General features: G+C 49.5%; 2 protein-coding genes across 6 annotated transcripts; one reads left to right on the forward strand and one right to left on the reverse strand.

The window, feature by feature from the left end:
- Window positions 1-492: 492 nt before the first annotated feature.
- On the reverse strand, window positions 493-7746 carry LOC118642338 (putative protein T-ENOL). 5 transcript variants are annotated; one of them, XM_036280066.1, is made up of 7 exons: window positions 7692-7746; window positions 6918-7002; window positions 6476-6626; window positions 6177-6210; window positions 5930-5987; window positions 1124-1183; window positions 493-873 (listed from the first exon to the last, which is right to left on the reverse strand). In XM_036280066.1, exons 2-7 carry the CDS (start codon window positions 6996-6998, stop codon window positions 838-840), a joined length of 420 nt encoding a protein of 139 aa, XP_036135959.1. In that variant the 5' UTR covers window positions 6999-7002; window positions 7692-7746; the 3' UTR covers window positions 493-837. The 5 variants fall into 5 exon arrangements, with proteins under 5 accessions (XP_036135959.1, XP_036135962.1, XP_036135961.1 ...); XM_036280069.1 differs by having other exon boundaries at window positions 1124-1194; XM_036280068.1 differs by having other exon boundaries at window positions 7652-7723.
- A 309-nt stretch (window positions 7747-8055) lies between these two features.
- On the forward strand, window positions 8056-11972 carry CDIPT (CDP-diacylglycerol--inositol 3-phosphatidyltransferase). Its single transcript, XM_036280063.1, has 6 exons — window positions 8056-8476; window positions 8571-8705; window positions 9401-9554; window positions 10020-10101; window positions 10711-10792; window positions 10927-11972. The coding sequence occupies exons 1-6, from the start codon at window positions 8434-8436 to the stop codon at window positions 11070-11072; spliced, it is 642 nt and encodes a 213-aa protein (XP_036135956.1). The 5' UTR covers window positions 8056-8433; the 3' UTR covers window positions 11073-11972.
- The last annotated feature ends 5845 nt before the right edge of the window (window positions 11973-17817 follow it).

Below are 17817 nucleotides of genomic sequence, written 5' to 3' on the forward strand. Positions count from 1 at the left end.
GGCAAATTGATCGTGATAATAGTCTTAGTTGGGGGCACTTATTCTGTGCCAGGCACTGTTCTAAGCACTTTGTATGCATTGCTTTTAACCCTCACAAGGACCCTGTGAGGTAAGGACAGTTATTCCCATTTTCAGATAAGGAAACAGGCTCAGAGATGTGAACTGACTTCCTCAAGAAGCTCCAATAGTGGCCAGACTGGAATGTAGATTCAAACTTCACAAAGCCTACTGAACTACCTTCTGGCTAGTAGTGGACCATGGTATGTCCCCAAAGGCATGAGACCCCAAAGCTCAGGGGAGACACCACAGCATTGATTTTGGTGGCAGAGGTGGTACTTCAGAAGCAAGGGTAGACCTGCTCAGATGCCACAGGCCTAGACCTTAAGGTGCTAAAGTTTGGCTAGGAGGCTAGACTGGGATCCACAAGCTCCCCTCTGCCTGCAGGTTGATAGATAACACCCTGAACTAAAACCACTCCGATAATATGCCATTTCAACAATATGCCCGCACATCTGACCAAAAAAAGCCATTCCTCCTGCATCTTCACGCCAGAGAAGTCACACTGGAGCACTGCCTGGGTTGGAAGGAGGGAAAGATCTCTGTCTCTTTATTAAAGCCTTGGATTTCTGGTGGTGTCCTTGCCAGCTGAGAGTGGAAAGGTGTACGATGGTCCAGAACACTTTGGAGACTTCAGGGGTGATGCTGCTCATGACCAGGAGTGCCCCCACAAACCAAAGTGATTAATGAGTTGTGAAAGAGGAGGTCTGAGGTATGTCCTAGAGGGACAGAATGAGGCAGGGCACGAGAGGCCAAGAGCTGCACCAAAAAGGGTTGGGATCATCCTCCAGATGTCAAGCTGCTGGGCAAAGCGCCCTAGAAAAGAAAAAGAGCCTTTGACTCTTTAGACCCAAGGCTCATGTATTTTTTTACCCTTCCATTCTTCACCTGTCCATCTAACCCCTACCCCCACCTGTCTAATTTATCCATCTACCATTCCCCATCTATCCACCCACCGTTCTTCCTCCACCCATCCATCCATCTTTCCACTCATCATCTCTCTGCCCATCCATCTATCCCTCATTCATCTACTCACCCCCCATCTCTCTACCATCTAGGCACTCACCCCCCATTTAGATGTCTTGAAGGCAGGCACTCTACTTGGCTCGCTTCCATATTCCAGCTCCTAGAGCAGTACTGGCACACAGTAAATGCTTCTCAAACATTCGGTGCATTTATCCATTTATCCACTCACCCACTTACCTATCCTCCTCAATCTATTCATCCATTCCCCCACCCAACATTTTGACCACTTACAATGCCCTACAATTCAAGGGGCAATTTGAAGATCTGTAAGCTTCCAAAAGGCTCTTGGGACTACTGGTGGCCAGCAGGTGCCTGAGGAGTATTATTTAGCTCAGGATGAAATCCTCAATTAAGTACCATTTGGGAAGAAGTAAACTACTGTATGGGCATGTTCTCTCTCTCTCCCATTTTTGTCGTGTGGGAGGCAACCCAATTTTTTGGTGGCCTTGCTTTGGCAAGGCAGTAAAAAAACAAAACAAAACAAAAAAAACTACTATATGGGCAGGTAGGGCCCTCACAGGGCACTATGTCCAAGGTTCTCATCTGACATATGGGGATAGGGGAAGCAACTTATACAAGGCTAACTATCAAGTAAATAGCAATAACTATCAAGTAAAAAGCACTATGCAGGCCCAATGATTTTTTGCTACTTCAATCTGTTTCCAACACCAAAGCCCAATTGGGAGAGATCAAATGTCCCAAAGGCTCTAGAAAGTTCCTTGAGGACAAGAACAGTGGCTTGTTGTCAGCTGTATTTGCCTCTGGTCTTCGTCATGAACATTTGAAGTAACAGCCTCTGTCAGAGACATGACTATTCCCATGGCCTGTTGGACCTGACACATAATAGACACTCAATAAACATTTGGTGACTATCAGTTTCTTTTTGGCCTTCTTCATCAACCCCTCTCTCCTCCTCTGCCCATTCTTAGAAGGGGAGGTTCTCCAAGCCTCCATCCTCAGCGCCCTCTTCTTTCTTACTCTGTACACCAGCCCCACCCTGCCCAGGGCAACTGCACACCCTTCAAATGTCACCTCCCTCCTAGTTCAGATCTCTACCACTAGTTAAGACTAGCTCCAATGAGTCTGAAGCCAACTGTCTACAGGGTATTTCCACCTGGAGTTTCTATGGGCACCTCAAGCCCACTCTGTTCAAAGGCGGAAGGATGACTTCCATGCTCCAGGAGGAATGAGAAGGCTGGCGTGACATAGTGGGGTAAACCAGGGAGCAGTTCTAGGCAATGAGGTCAGAGAGACAATGGGGTGGGAGAGGAGAGAAATCATGTAGGGCCTTATAAGGCATTGCAGGACTTTTTGTAGAGTTCTGAACAGAAACATGACATCACCAGACCTAGGTTACCAAAGTCAGAAACCCGGCAGTCATCTGATTCCTGCATTTTCCCCGCTAACATTTCTAATCAATTGCCAAACTCAATCTTCCTGATCTTTATTTCTTTTTTCAATTACAGTTGATATTTGATATTTATATTAGTTTCAGGTGTATAGCATAGTGGTTAGATAGTTATATACTTTACAAAGTAGTCCCCCTGTAAGTCTAGTATCCACCTGGCACCACACACACTTATTACATTATTAACTATATTCCTTATGCTGTATTTTATTTACATTCTTGTGACTATTTTGTAACTACCAATTTGTACTTCTTAATCCACCTTATTCACGCAGCCTCCCAAGTCCCCTCCCATCTGGCAACCCTCAGTTTGTTCTCTGTATCTGTGAGTCTGTTTCTGTTTTGTTTGTTCATTTATTTTGTTCTTTAGGTTCCACATATAAGTGAAGCCATATGGTAGTTGCCTTTTTCTGACTTATTTCACTTAGCTTAATAGCCTCTAGGTCCACCCATGTTGTTGCAAATGGTAAGATTTCATTTGTTTTTATGACAAAATAACATTTCATTGCATTGCATATATGTACCACATCTTCTTTATCCAGTCGTCTATTGATGGACATTTAAGTTGCTTCCATATCTTGGCTATTGTAAATAATGCTGTGATGAACACAGGGATACATATATCTTTCTGAGTTAGTGTTAGTGTTGTTTATTTCTTTGTATAAATACCCAGAGTGGAATTGCTGGGTCATAAGGTAGTTCTATTTTTTTTTTTTTTTTTAAATCCTCATCTGAGGATATTTTTCTATTTATCTTCAGATAGAGTGTGAGAGAGGAAAAGAGAAACATCGACATGAGAGGGACACATTGACTGGTTGCCTCCCACACAACCCCGACCAGGGCCGGGGACCAAGCTGCAACCAAGGTACATGCCCTTGACCGGAATAGAACCTGTGACTCATTGGTCTGTGGACTGACACTCTAACCCTGAGCCAAACCGACCAGGGTGGTAGTTCTATTTTTAATTTTTTAAGGAACTTTCATACTGTTTTCCAGTGTCTGAGCCAATCTGTGTTCCCATCAACAGTGTATACATCCTGGCCAACACTCATTTGTTGATTTACTGATGATAGCCATTATGACAAGTGTGAGGTGGTATGTAATTTTAATTTGCATTTCTCTGATCATTAGTGACTTTAAGCATCTTTTCATATGTCCATTTGTATATCCTATTGGGGTCCTCTGCTCACTTTTTTTTTTAATCCTCACCTGAGGACATTTTTCCATTTTTTGTTCAGATAAGAGTGGGAGGGAGAGAGAGAGAAACATCAACGTGAAAGAGACACATCGAGTGGTTGCCACCCGCATCACCCAAAGAGGGCCTGGGACAAACTGCAACCGAAGTACGTGCCCTTAGTGGGAACCGAACCCAGGTCTCTCTGGACCACAGGCCAATGCTCTAACCGCTGAGCCAAACTGGCCAGGGCTCTGCTCACTTTTTAATTGGATTGTTTTTTGGTGTTAAGTTGGATGAACTATAAATTTTAGACATTAATCCCTTATTGGATATGTCATTAGTGAATATCTTCTCCCATTAGGTAGGTTTGTATTTTTGATTTGTTGATAGTTTCTTTTGCTATGCAAAAAAATTTAGTTTGATGTAGTCCCATTGGTTTATTTTTTGTTTGTTCCCCTTGCCTGAGGAGATATATCCAAAACAAATATTACTAAAAGCAACATCAAAGAGTTTGCTGCCTATGTTTTCTTCTAGGAGGCTTTATGGTTTCAGGTATTAATATTTAAGTCCTTAATCCATTTTGAGTTTATTCTTGTGTGTGATGTAAGAAGGTGGCCTAGCCCTGGCCGGTTTGGCTCAGCGGTTAGAGCGGTCGGCCTGCGGTCCTGAGAGACCGGGGTTCGGTTCCCGCTAAGGGCGCGTACCTCGGTTGCAGTTTGTCCCCAGCCCTGGTCGGTTGTGCGGGTGGCAGCCACTCGATGTGTTCCTTTCACATCGATGTTTCTCTCTCTCTCTGTTCCTCTTTCTCCCTCCCACTCTACCTGAACAAAAAATGGAAAAATGTCCTCGGGTAAGGATAAAAAAAAAAGAAGGTGGCCTAGTTTCATTTATTTGCGTGTATCTGTCCAGTTTTCCCAACTCCATTCATTGTAATTTCTTGCCTCCTTTGTCATAGATTAATTAACCATACAGGCATGGGTTTATTTCTGGGCTCTCTATTCTGTTTCATTGATCTATGTGTCTGTTTTATGCCCGTACCATGCCACTTTGATTACTATAGCCTTGTAGTATAGTTTGTTATCAGGTAGCACGATACCTCTGTTCTTTCTCAAGATTGCTGTGGTTATTTGGGGTCTTTTGTTGTTCCATATAAATTTTAGGATTATTTGTTCTAGTTCTGTGAAAAATACCATTGGTATTTTGATAGAGATTGCACTGAATATATAGATTGCTTTGGGTTGGTCTTTATTTTTTATATCTGCCCCTGTTTTCATCTCTATTATCACTGTGACAATTCAGGACCTAATCATCTCTAGCTTAGTCTCTTGGAATAATTTCTAACTGGCCTCCCTGACTCTTGTCTCTCCCCTTTCCAGTTCACTCTCCCCACTGACCACCAGAATGACCAATCAAAAATTCCAACCTCTTGCCCTGGCCGGTTTGGCTCAGCAGTTAGAGCGTTGGCCCATGGACCAGAGAGTCCCGCATTCGGTTCCCACTAAGGGCACTACCTCGGTTACAGTTTGTTCCCGGCCCTGGTTGGGGTCGTGTGGGTGGCAACCAGTTGATGTGTCTCTCTCACATCGATGTTTCTCCCTCTCTCCCTCCCGCTCTATCTGAAGATAAATACAAAAATGTCCTCAGGGGAGGATAAAAAAAAAAATTCCAACCTCTCTCGCTCAAAACTCTTCAATGACTCCTCAGGTAGGAAAACATCTATGGATCTTAAGGCACACATAGGGTCTTAATAAGGTGTCTTCATTAGTCCGTGGCTACAAAGGTCTCTTGATTTAGCCCCTGGCTACCTTGCCTGCATACTCCAGCAGTTCAACTGCTCTGGGCCCACTTTCTCCCCTGCCCTAAGAACACACACACATACCCACACTCACTCTACTGAGACTCACCTCTGTGCCTTTGCTAACACAAGCCTGCCACTTGCAATACCCCTACGTTATAACCCGTTTTATCCCCGTAGAAAGTTCTTCCTGTAGGTGTCACTTCCTCCAGGAAGCTCCATGAGTCCTTTTGTTTCTGTCCCAACCGAGACTGGGATAAGCACTTTTCTTGCTGTTTCCATTTCTGTTATGGGTACTCGCCCATATTATATTGTAATTGGCTATATACTTGACTGGCCCCACACGAAACTGTGAACTCTACAAGAGCAAAAACTGTATCATTCCTTTCCGTGTCCCAAATTCCTAAAACAGGAACTGACATATCATGCAAACTCTAAGTGTTTGGTTAATGGACCCTGTACATACCTTGTCATGAGGGGATGGCAGAAGGTATGCCTTGGTGCAGGTACAGTTTTTGTCAGAGCTAGAGATGGTAGAAGGGACAGGAGACAGATGAGAACTCTGAATTTGAGGGTCAGAGCAGAATAGAATAGGACTACATGGCTTAAAAATCCCCCTATCCTGCTGGGATGTTGTCCAACCCTTGCTCTCTCCCTTTACAGGCTCATCTTTCTCCCAGGACAAGGGGCATCTCCCTTGCAGCCTCACTCACCAAGTGTCGGTGCCTTGGGTCTTGGTGACGAGCTCTGGAAATGGAGGTCCCAGTCAGAGAAATTACTATCCCCTAATTACATACCCAGAAAGAGAAGTGGCTAGGGAGGAATGGGCGGGGGTGATTCCTAACTAGCAGTGAGGAATGGGTACTGGGTTAGTGGGTAGGGGTAGTCTGGCTGTGAGATGGGGAGATGGGCACAGATTCCTGGAGAAGTCAGTTATGGTTGGGAGGGAGTCCGGAACTGGAACTAGAGTAATGGGAGAGAGCACCCAGTGGTCCTGAAGTGGGGGGATCACCGTGTTTGGATAACTGAGTTCCTTGTTCCTGTGTCTGTTTTTCCTTGGTGGGCACAGGGCTCATGTGGTAACCAGCAATAAACAAGGCCTCATCGGTGAGTTCTGTGCTGATCCGAGCCAGGAATTCCTCAGAACGGGATAATGAAGCCTTCTGATAAAGGGAAAGTCAGAAGGGCTCAGCCGGGGAGTTCCTACATGGGAGTACTGGGTCTGGGGGCTTCCAGACTGGGGGCCTTGCATTTAAGGATTCGGGTATTGGAGGGCTGGGCCTTGAGATTTGGCCTAGAAGGCCCTGTAAGTGGCGGGTAGTCTTTGGGGGCCTCGGGGCCTAGTGCTGGGGGCTATGGGACAGAGTCTGGTGGGAGAGGTCTCAGAGCCCTTAGCCTGGGTGCTCTCTACTTCAGATCACCCCCCACCTCGAGAACTCCCCTCCAATGCTCACCGAACTTCCACTCAAGGATGTTGCAGCTTGGGACAGCCTGCTGCCCTTTTTCTCCTTATTCCTGGTATGAGTGGATTCCATCCCCCTGGGAACAGTTGTAGTGTTTGTTAGGTTGAGAAACCAGCTCACTTCCCCCAAACCCTTCCCAGCACCCTTCCCCAAGCCCAGATTTAAACGGATAAACCATCCTGTCTCAGTTCTCTCCCGAAGGGGTGGGGGTGAGGGGTGAAAAAAAAGAGAAAAAAATCGTTGCTTTAAATCTTCCTGGGGTAGGAAGTTCCACAACGATCCCCCGCTTCGCCCTGGGGGCCCTCTTTCCTTCCCACCCAAAAGCCCTTCCCAAGACAAGGCAGCCAACTTGCCGCCCCCGACCTGGCTGATGGGTTGAAATCTTGGGCTACTCGACAGGGGGAAGACGGGGAGGTTTAAGAAGCCCCTATTCTAGGTGGCTGGGGACGGGGAGTTGGAGTGGGGAGGAAGGTAGGAGATGGGAACTCCGGGAGGCGTCGCTGCCCGTTGCTATACAACCCTTAGTGCCGCGGAGGTTCCGCAGCCCGGTTGCCAGGAGATTAGGGGTTCTAGAACAAAGGCCGGGTGGGGGGCGAGTCACACTCGTTCCTCCGGCTTCTCCACCCACCTCCAGGTCCCTGTTTGGGGGCAGTGACCCCGGAGCCCGAGGCTGGAGAAACTTGGGAACACCACTTAGGGTGGAGCCTGGAATCTAACTCTCCTACCACTAGAGGCACGCAAGAAGCAACCTCGCGCAAGACCTGCCTTCAGCCTCTCTAGCCGTCGTCTCATAGCGTTGGAGCCGGCGAGAGCCAATGAGGCCTGGGAGAGAGGGGGCGGGGAAGAAAACTACCTGGACTGAACTAAATAACCGTGCCTGCTGGGGACGTAAAGACTCCGGAGGGCGGAACTTTTTCTCCTTATCTTTGTCTCCATGTAGTCACACCCTCCTCACAAAACAAAGTAGAGATATTTATCCAGGCCTCCTACTCTTTGGACCTTTCCTTTTCCGTTTCTTCCTTCCCTCGGAGTCGATGCTTCTTTGCCCCCTCTCCTCCCTCTGTACTTTGGTACCAGCCGATGGAAAGGGGCGGGGAGAGGAAAAGGAAAAGGAAGCGGGCAGGTCTTAAAGGAGCCGCAGCCATTTTTTTTAAAACCTCTTTTCCTCCCTCCTATTTTGGAAGCAAGAGCGCAGAAGAGTAGGTTCTCGGAAGCTGAGCGCAAGTGGAGCAGGAGGGACCGCAGCTAGAGGCTGCAGCGCTTGCCGGGAGGGCGGAGGCGAGGGCCTGCCCATAGGAAGGGCGGAGTGTGCGCGTCCCCCGCGCCTTGCAATCAGCTGGGGCGGCCCAAGCTCCGGCTCGCAGCGAGTTTTAGCATCTGGGGCCGAGCAAGGGTAGCGGGGTCTGCGCGCAGTTGGCGCGGCCGGTGCGCTGGGCCCAAGGGTGGGGCCGCGCGGCGGGGCTGAGACAGAACTGGCAGCTCCGGATCCGGCCAGGGAGTCGTCGCGATGCCCAGCGAAAACATCTTCCTGTTTGTACCTAACCTAATTGGTGAGTGCTGCCCGCGGCTCCGGGCGGAACGGGAGAGAGGCCTTGGGCAGCCTTCCTGATCCCGCCCCATCTGTCTCCCCCTTCTCATCCCAAGGTTATGCCCGGATTGTCTTCGCCTTCATTTCTTTCTACTTCATGCCCTGCTGCCCCCTCACGGCCTCCTCCTTCTACCTGCTCAGCGGGCTTCTGGACGCTTTCGATGGACACGCTGCTCGAATCCTTAATCAAGGTGACAGACAACTCTTCCCAGCCAACCTTGAGGCACAGCCACCCACTGCCCCCTTTTCCTGCCTCCTCAGGATCTAAGGGTGGGCAGGTACTGTGGAATCGGGGCTCCGTCATTTCCATCTCTATAAAGCAGAACTGAATGGCCTGGTTTTGTAGCAGAAGGGACTTAAGCTAGCTCTTGAGAAGAACCCACTGATGGTGGGTGATGTGTAGTAGCAAGACTAGATGGACATGGCAGTGGCAGTGCTGGAGGTCTCTGAATTAATATCCATTCAACAGGTATTTGCTGGATGTCTGTTGTGTGCCAGACACAGCAATTGCCTGTTTACTGGGAAGATGGAGAGGGAAGGGAGTGGCTTCTGGAGGCTTGACTGTGTTCTCTAAACCACCTCCAAGACTTCATGTCTTCTTGTCTTGAGTTCTGGACCCTTGGTTCTGGAATTGCTGAGTTACTTGTAGCTTTTTCACTCCCTCTTCTACTCTTTTTTCACACCCCCATGCCTCCCCATTTCATGTGACCCTTGCCCATTGACCGTGCACCCCATGGAGAGCAGCCTGTTTTCCTCACTACCAGTGGATGGTGGACATTTTCCATCTCTTAGACTTTGCATCAGAGTGATGCACCAAATACGGCCCCTGTTGTAGATCCACTGGCCCCTAACAGTCCCTTTCCAACTAATAGGCCCCATTTTTCAGGGACCCGGTTTGGGGCCATGCTGGACATGCTGACAGACCGCTGCGCCACCATGTGTCTGCTGGTCAACCTGGCCCTGCTGTACCCTCGCGCCACCCTTCTCTTCCAGCTCAGCATGAGTTTGGATGTGGCCAGCCACTGGCTGCACCTCCACAGGTCTGCAACTCTGGGGGAATTGAGCAGCTTAAGAAGACACTACACTGGGGAGGGGTGAGACTATGGGAGAGTGTCTGGGATGGCTTCAGGCTTCATGAGTGGTCTCCTTTTTAGTTTGCTTTGTTGAAAAACCGTGGGCAAATCCTCTCCGGGTCAGCTTCAGTCCTGCTTACAGTTGGGATTAAGCAATCCCTAAAACTCTTCTGACTGGGTATTCAAGGATTCCAAATAGATACCAGCTGTTAGGAAGGGGCATGGGGGCTTTTGAATGTGGCATTTGAATCCTGACTCTGTCCCCGACTAGGTGGTTGTGTGGCTTTGAGCAAGACAGTGGTCCTCAGCTGGGCTCCAGGTCCTCTGTACAACAGAGGCAATCCCAGTACCTTCCTTGTGGAGGTTGCTATGAGGATTAGATGGGTGTCAGTGGTGGTGAACACTCATGGATTCCTCTACTTTCTCTCCAAGTTCTGTGGTCCGAGGCAGTGAAAGTCACAAGATGATTGACCTGTCTGGAAATCCAGTGCTTCGCATCTACTATACCTCCAAGGTGAGCATTTCCTACCCCTTCCTTGTTTATTAAGCTTGTGCCAAATCGTGGGCTGTGCCCTGGTCAGAAGTTAGTACAGGGTACAAGCACAGAGGAGGGACAGCCAACTCGGGAGGAGAGCCCTATAAGCTGAGGTGCGGAGGAGGGTAGGATTAGTGGGGAGAGCTCGTGTGAATTGTTCCAGGCGGCAAGTGGTTTTTATATTTTTTGTTCAGATAGAGTGGGAGAGAGATAGAGAGAGAGAAACATCGATGTGAAAGGGACACATCGAGTGGTCGCCACCCACACGACCCAACCGGGGCCGGGGACAAACTGCAACCGAGGTACGTGCTTTTAGCGGGAACCGAACCCGGGTCTCTCCAGACTGCAGGCCGACACTCTAACCGCTGAGCCAAACCGGCCAGGGCCAGCAAGTGGTTTTTAAAGAGAGAATTTATTTGCTGAGATTGCTCTTTACTCCTCCGCCCAACCGCACCCTTATTTCCCCCAGTACAGTTCCAGCTCCCCATCCTTAGAGAGTGTTGGCCCCCTGTCCCTGTGTGTGTGTGTTGGGCGGGGTGCACACTGCCCTACCCTCTTGTTTAAGCAGCCTGTGTGCTATTTGCGCAGCCTGCTCTGTTCACCCTGTGTGCTGGCAATGAGCTCTTCTACTGCCTCCTCTACCTGTTCAGTTTCTCCGAGGGACCTTTAGGTAAGAGATGAGGGAGTGGGCTGGAGGATAGGGTGGTTCTGGCCTGCCCTGGGAGATGAAGGCCAAGGACTCGTGGGCTCCCTCCCTTGCCTGCACCCCATTTTCTCAGTATTGCCCTTACTCCCTTCCCACAGTTGGCTCTGTGGGTCTTTTCCGAATGGGACTGTGGATCACCGCCCCTATTGCCTTGCTCAAGTCCCTCATCAGTGTCATCCACCTGATCACAGCTGCCCGCAACATGGCTGCCCTGGATGTGGCAGACCGTGCCAAGAAGAAGTGACCCTGGAATTCAGCCTCTGGCTGCTCACCTGCCCTGGGAGTCTCACTGTGCCACGCGGCTCCCGTCTCCCTCCTAGGAGGTCCAGGCTCATGTCTTCCTAATGTGTTGTCCAACCCGCGGGAAGTGGGTCAGCCTCTTTAGTGATGTCATGTTCTCCGAAATCCTGCAGGCCAGTTCCACCCCTGGACTCGAAATTGGGAAGGACTCTCAGGAACTCCCGCCCACACAGGCAGTACTTCCAGGGCGCCAAGAGGCTTATCTAAGAACTGGGCATTATCACACCTGCTGGCTTAGCCCCGGGGTCTGGTTTGGCCTGAGACTTCAGGGACACTTGCATGAGGGAGATGGGGCAAGGGCCAGGTTTCCCAAAGACAGGGAATCAGAACTCTGCCCCTGGCCAGAGGACGCCTGTGAGTACTGTGGCTGGGAGACTAGAAGCCATCTAGACCTTTCCCCATTGCAGTGTCCTTTGTCCAATGGATCCTAGCTCTGAAAGCCTCGATAATAAAGGCGGGGCTTCACTGTCCTGGACTTGCTTCCATTTGAAATGCTCTTGGGCTAGGGCCTGAGTTGAGGGGAGCTTGGGGAAGAAGGAAGATCCCTCTGGCTGCTTTCCCTCCGTGTTTACTGGCTAGCTCCTTTCTGTCATTCCGTAGAGACCGCAGAGAGAGACCCTCCGGGCCACCCAACATTGTCACATCCTCTTGCCCACCTGCTTTATTTTCTTTATGGTACTGTCACTGGCTGTCTACATTTATTTGTATACCTGATATTTTCTACTCCCACAAGAATGTAAACTCCATGAGGGCACTGACTTTTCTTGTTCCTTCTCTATCTCTACATTGAAGATTAACCTTAACCTGGCCTATCGTAGCTGCTTAATAAATATTCACAAGTAGATCACTTGGTTTCTCAATGCAGTCCTTAGACCACCTGTGGGATTTTTTTTTTTTAATCCAGCTTCTAGGACACTGCACCAGAGTTGGAATCTCTAAGGATGGGCCCAGAAGTCTGCAATTTTAATAAACTCCAGGTGATTGATTCTTCCCAAGAAGGTTGAGAATCCCTTCTTAAACATTTTTTGGGCACCTACTAGATGGTAGACATTGTTCTGGGCATCTGTCCCTAACAGCTACCCCTACCATCTGAGCTTTCTCTTCTGTCTGGCACTGGCTTTTTTTTTTTTTTTTAGACTATATTGAGCCTACCATATGCCAGATCCTGTGCTTGTGCTGGGGTTGTTCGCAGCTGTTATTCATTTTATTCTTATAATAGCTTAGACAAGAGGGCCCCATGTCCAGGAGAGCTTAAATGTAGCAGGTGTGTGCTGAGCCTCAACCCCTCTACTAAGCCCTCATGGAGGTCACAGGCTAGCAGGGCAAATGATAATGTGGTTAGGGAGGTGTTTGTTGGGGGATGGGAGTAGGAAGTGCTGTAGCACTTAGGTGCTGGTGAAGGGTGTGGGCATCTTAGGAAGCTGGTAGGAGTTGGGGCCAGAAGAATCAACGCAGAGGAGAGGGCTGGTTTTCAGCTGAGAACAGGGAGGCCAGAGTGTGGTTTTCAGAAATGGAACCTGATGAGATCATGTTGCTGGAACATGCTGGGGGTTGGAGGGATGGAGACTGGTGAGAGATTGAGGGGAGCCGGCAAGCAGCCTGAGGAGCCCAGTAGGGCATTTGGACTTTCCTGAAGGCACATGGAGCCACTGAAGGAATCTTTCAAAATAATAGCCAAATATTCACAGGATAAAAAAATTGCACATTATAAGAGGATGATGAGCCCTGGCCAGTGTGGCTCGGTTGGGCTTTGTCCAGTGCACCAAAAGGTCACCTGTTCGATTACTGCTCAGGGCACATGCCCGGGTTGCAGGCTCAATCCCCAATAGGGAGCATGCAGGAGGCAGCCGATCCGTGTTTCTCTTTTCTCCCTCTCTAAAAATCAATAAAAATACTTTTAAAAACAAAAAGGATGATGACGTCAACTGCCACCTTAAACTCTTCCCCAGAGGCAACCACTGCTACTCATTGCTTATGTGTCTCTGTCTAAATTCTTCACGCTTACACAAATCTTTCCATACTTTAAAATTTTTATATATACTGTTCTTTTTTTTTTTTTTATCCTCACCCGAGGATATTTTTCCATTTTTTGTACAGATAGAGTGGGAGGAGAGAGAGGAAGGGAGAGAGAGAGAGAGAAACATCGACGTGAAGGGACGCATCGAGTGGCTGCCACCCTCACGACCAACCAGGGCCGGGGACAAACTGCAACCGAGGTACGTGCCCTTAGCGGGAACCGAACCCGGGTCTCTCTCGACCACAGGCCGACGCTTAAACCGTTGAGCCAAATTGGCCAGGGCTATATACTGTTCTTTTAAGCTACTGCTGTCCCAAGTGCCTCTTGCTTGTATTATCCCATCTCACCTGCTACCTACACTGTACTGTGTACTAAACAATACAGCAAGCCTTTACCTACCCATTTTCTAAAAAGAAAAGGTCCTGGGAAGAAGGAGGCCAACGTGGCTGACTTGGCTCCAGAGCCTTAACGTTTACCATACACAGCAGTCAACATAGTGGCCTTAATGGTGGCATGGAATTCCATTATTTGTCTAACCAGGTCCTTCCATCAAACAATGCTGCAGTAAACTGCCTGGACTCGGGGGTGGGGGACACTTGTAGGATGAATGCTGAGTGTTAGGACTATGACAGGTCCCCCCACCTGACTTGCTCCCAGTCAAGGTGTGAGAAGACCATCCTTCCTGAGTCAACTCCTCCAGCCAAAGGAGTCCCCTGAGCCCTCAAGCCCTATGTCCCTGAATGGCTCCTGGCTCTTGGACCCTAACCATTTACAGTGAAGTCGGGAGTCTAACTATGTGAGTCCAGCTACCTGGCCTGGAAAAGAAGAGGGGGAGTTGGGCAGGAGTGTGAGCATCTTCCCCTCTAGAATATGTACCGAGGCCTGAGGGGCCAACACCAAAGACAGCTTGGTGCCTTTGGCCTCATGTCCAGTGGCCAACGGCTCAGGAGGAACCTGCCGAAGACAAGCCTGTTTACAGCCTGGGATCAGGTGGCCCTAGGACCTCCTGGGGGAGGAGTGGGGAAAGTCTAGGCTGAATTGGAATCATATTTGATCTGAGGAATATAGTGGTCACATTGCTATGGTCTGAATGTCTACATGCTTGCAAAATTCATACATTGAAACCTAATGCCCAATATGATGGTATTTGGAGGAGGGGCCTTTAGAAGGTGATTAGGTCACAAGCCCTCATGAGTGGGGGTAGTGCCCCTTATAAAAGAGGCCTGAGAGAGAGCTCTCACCATGAGAGGACATAGCCAGAGGTGTGTCTATGAAAAGGAAGAGGGACCTCACCATGCTAGTGCCTTGACCTTGAACTTGCAGCCTCCATAATGGAGAAATACATTCCTGTTGTTTATAAGCCATCCAGCCTGTGGTATTTTGTTATAGCAGCTTAGATGGATTAAGATATGTGCAGCAATAACTTTCGGGAAGTCAACTATATGCTTCAGACTGAAAGAATAACCACCACGCAAGACATTCCACTGGCTCCCTCCACTCAAGGGCGCTGCCTCAGCGCAGCCACAGGAGGAGCACCAGGTGGTCTCCAGTCTCCTGGCTCTCGTACTGTGATTAGTTAAATGTACCCTAACTGCTCTATCAAACTTCAAGATGTACAGTGGCTCACACATGGTAGAATAGACGTTTACTTTTACCTTATGTTAAGCCCTAATCATGCTCCTGACTGTGAAGTAGCTCTCCTGACACGGAGGTTTGGGGACTCCCATCTGATGGTTGCGTACGGCTTGTTGCCTGTGCAGGCCAGGAGGTGCGCCTGGAGGGCTGCACAGCCTGCATCGCTTGGGAAGGAGAACGGCGCGTACTACTTCCACTCGCGTTCCATGGGCCACATCTGTGTGCAAGGGAGGTGGGGAAATAGAGATGAGTTGTGGGCCTAGGACGAAGGGAAAATCATTTGGTAAACAACATCTTACCATGCTGAATGTGATTTTGCTCTTTAAAGACGAATTTTTCTTTTACTAGGGATCCATAAACAAATCCATTCCTTTATTTAGCGAAGAAAAGCCATTTGCTCCACTGCCGGAGAAAATCAGGCCATATCGAACTTCATCAGAAACCACACTGTTCTGTGTTTTATGGGCAGTTTAAGGGACCTCCAGGGATACATTCAGCACCAGGGGACCGAGAATCCGGCTCCAGCACAACGCCACTGTTATCTCCATAGTGGCCCGTTTCCCTGCCACTGAGGTGGATCTCGCCTCCCTCACCACACGTCTGCACGGAGCCCATCTGCATGCATACAGTTTAAAGAGCAGCTTCCTCTCTTACCTTACAGCATCTCACACTTTGTGAGGCACCTGTAGTAGTCAGGGTAAGCTAGTTTGTGCTGTGGTAATAACCCCATCCCCCAAGCCTCAGTGATGTAACAAAGCAAACATTACTTCTTGCTCCTGCTGCATGTTTCTTGTGGGTGAGCTGCCTCTCTGGGACCCAGGCTGATAGAGCAGCCTCCACATGGAACATTGCCGTCACCATGGAAAGGGGGAACGAGGATGGTGATGTCACTTCCCCCTGAATTTCATTGGCCTGAACAAGCCATAAGGCCAGGCCTGATAGCCATTAGAGATTCACGTGGAGACATGAAGTCCAATGGAAATGAGCCCAGACCTCAGTGGTGAGATCCGAGACGGCGAAATGGGATTTTGAAGTTAGTGGCCTAGAGGTGATCTAAAGTGATGAGACTGGCCAAGAATGTAGCTGAGGAGGGGAACCAGGTTCAGGGTGACTCCCAATTTAGATTCTGCAGAGGAAGAGGAGCTGGCCAAGGAAGCTGAGGAGCAGCCAGTGAGGTGGAAAGAAAAGTGGAGCAGGCGGGGTCAGGGGCACCGTGTGGAAGGGGTGGACACTGCCACATGGTGGGAGAGGCTGAACAAGGAGAACCTAACTACTGGCTCTAGCAACAGGGACATCCTTGGTGATGCTGATTTGAGCAGTTCCATGAAGCATGGGGTGGAGACAAAAGCTAATTGGAGTTGCTTGGGGAAATAATAAGAGATGAAAAATGGACACAGAGCCCTGGCCGGTTTGGCTCAACGGTTAGAGCGTTGGCCTGTGGTCCAGAGAAACCTGAGTTCGGTTCCCACTAAGGGCGTGTACCTCGGTTGCAGTTTGTCCCCGGCCCTGGTTGGGTCGTGTGGGTGGCAGCCACTTGATGTTTCCCTTTCACATCGATGTTTCTCTCCCTCTCCCTCCCTTTCCACTCTACCTGAGCAAAGAATGGAAAAATGTCCTCGGGTGAGGATAAAAAAAAATGGACACAGAAATTTGGCTGCGAAGAGAACATAAAGGAAGGGTGGCAGCTGGAGGGAATGTGGGGCTGGGGGAGTTTCCTCGTTGGTTCTCTAAGGAAGAGAGAGGAGCATGTTTGTATGCTGGTGACAAGCGTCCCAGGGAGGAGGAGGATTGGCAGAGCAGGAGAGGAAGGTGATGGATGCAGGACTCAGGACTTGAGATGGGTGGGAACTGGAGCCCAGGGGAGTAGCTGTGCTCCTGGGAATAGAAGGGAGGACAGAGTCCGGGTGTGGGTAGTTGGGTAGTTTGGTAGGTAGCTCCCTGGATTTGCTGGGGTGGGGAGGGCTTCCTGCCCAGTTTTCTTCTATTTTCTCAAAGAGGTGAGGGAAGGTGGCCAGGGGTGTGGAAAGCTGAGAGGAGAGGTGTGGAGAGTCGTCCTGAAGGGGATCCGACAAGCTCAAGGAGTATAGTCAGAGGGCATTAGGTCTCCTTAAAATTGATTGCCACGAGTTTAAAATGAGATCAGTCAGCATACGGGGTGCTCCCCCTCCAGCAACACAGCAGGTCAGGGCAAGGTACGGCTTTTCTACTATCACGTGGGAGGGGAGAGGTGAGGGAGTTAAGGGAGGGTTCAAGTGAGTGAACTACATGGACAGGGTCAAGGTCACTGAAGCCTCAAATTGGAGGAATGGTTTGGAAGAGGAGGGTGAAGCAGCAGGAGTTGAGGTTTCAGCGGTGGAGATGGCCCTGGGAGCTGGTGGCTGGGTTGGGAAGAAATGCCCTCATCACGACCTTGTCCGCTGTCACTCACCCCCAGAGGCCCTTGGCAACCAATAGTGCTAACAACACTTAACATGTGCCAGGTACCAGATGAAGAGCTTTAAATCAATTACCTCTCTGAAGGAAGGTGGAGGAGAGTTGGGAGGGGCTGACTCACCTGGCTGGTCCCGAACACTGAGCCAGCACCGCCAAGTGCTGTGGGCTCAGACAGCGCCTGGTCTCAGCAAGCTCAGACTTGAGCGGAGCCACTAGCCACACAAATGCTACTCATCCGGGGAAGGGGCAAGGCTCATGGGGTCAGGCCCCAATGAGGAGGTGAGAAATTTTAAAAAGCTGCAACCTGCCTTGGCTGGTTTGGCTCAGCAGAGTGTTGGCCTGCGGTCCGGAGAGACCCGGGTCCGGTTTCTGCGGGTGGCAGCCACTCAATGCGTACCTTTCACGTCGATCTCTCTCTCTCTCTCTCTCTCTCTCTCTCTCTCTCTCTCTCCCTCTCCCTCTCCCTCTCTCTCCCTCCTGCTCTATCTGAACAAAAAAATGAAAAAATGTCCTCTGGTGAGGAAAAAAAAAAAAAGAAAAGCTGCAACCCTGCTCAATAGGGAATTCCCATTTCACAGACAGGAAGAGATCAGAGAGGCTGATT

The sequence above is a fragment of the Molossus molossus genome, unplaced genomic scaffold, assembly GCF_014108415.1.
Source record: "Molossus molossus isolate mMolMol1 unplaced genomic scaffold, mMolMol1.p scaffold_m16_p_3, whole genome shotgun sequence".
In the NCBI taxonomy this organism is placed as follows: domain Eukaryota; kingdom Metazoa; phylum Chordata; class Mammalia; order Chiroptera; family Molossidae; genus Molossus; species Molossus molossus.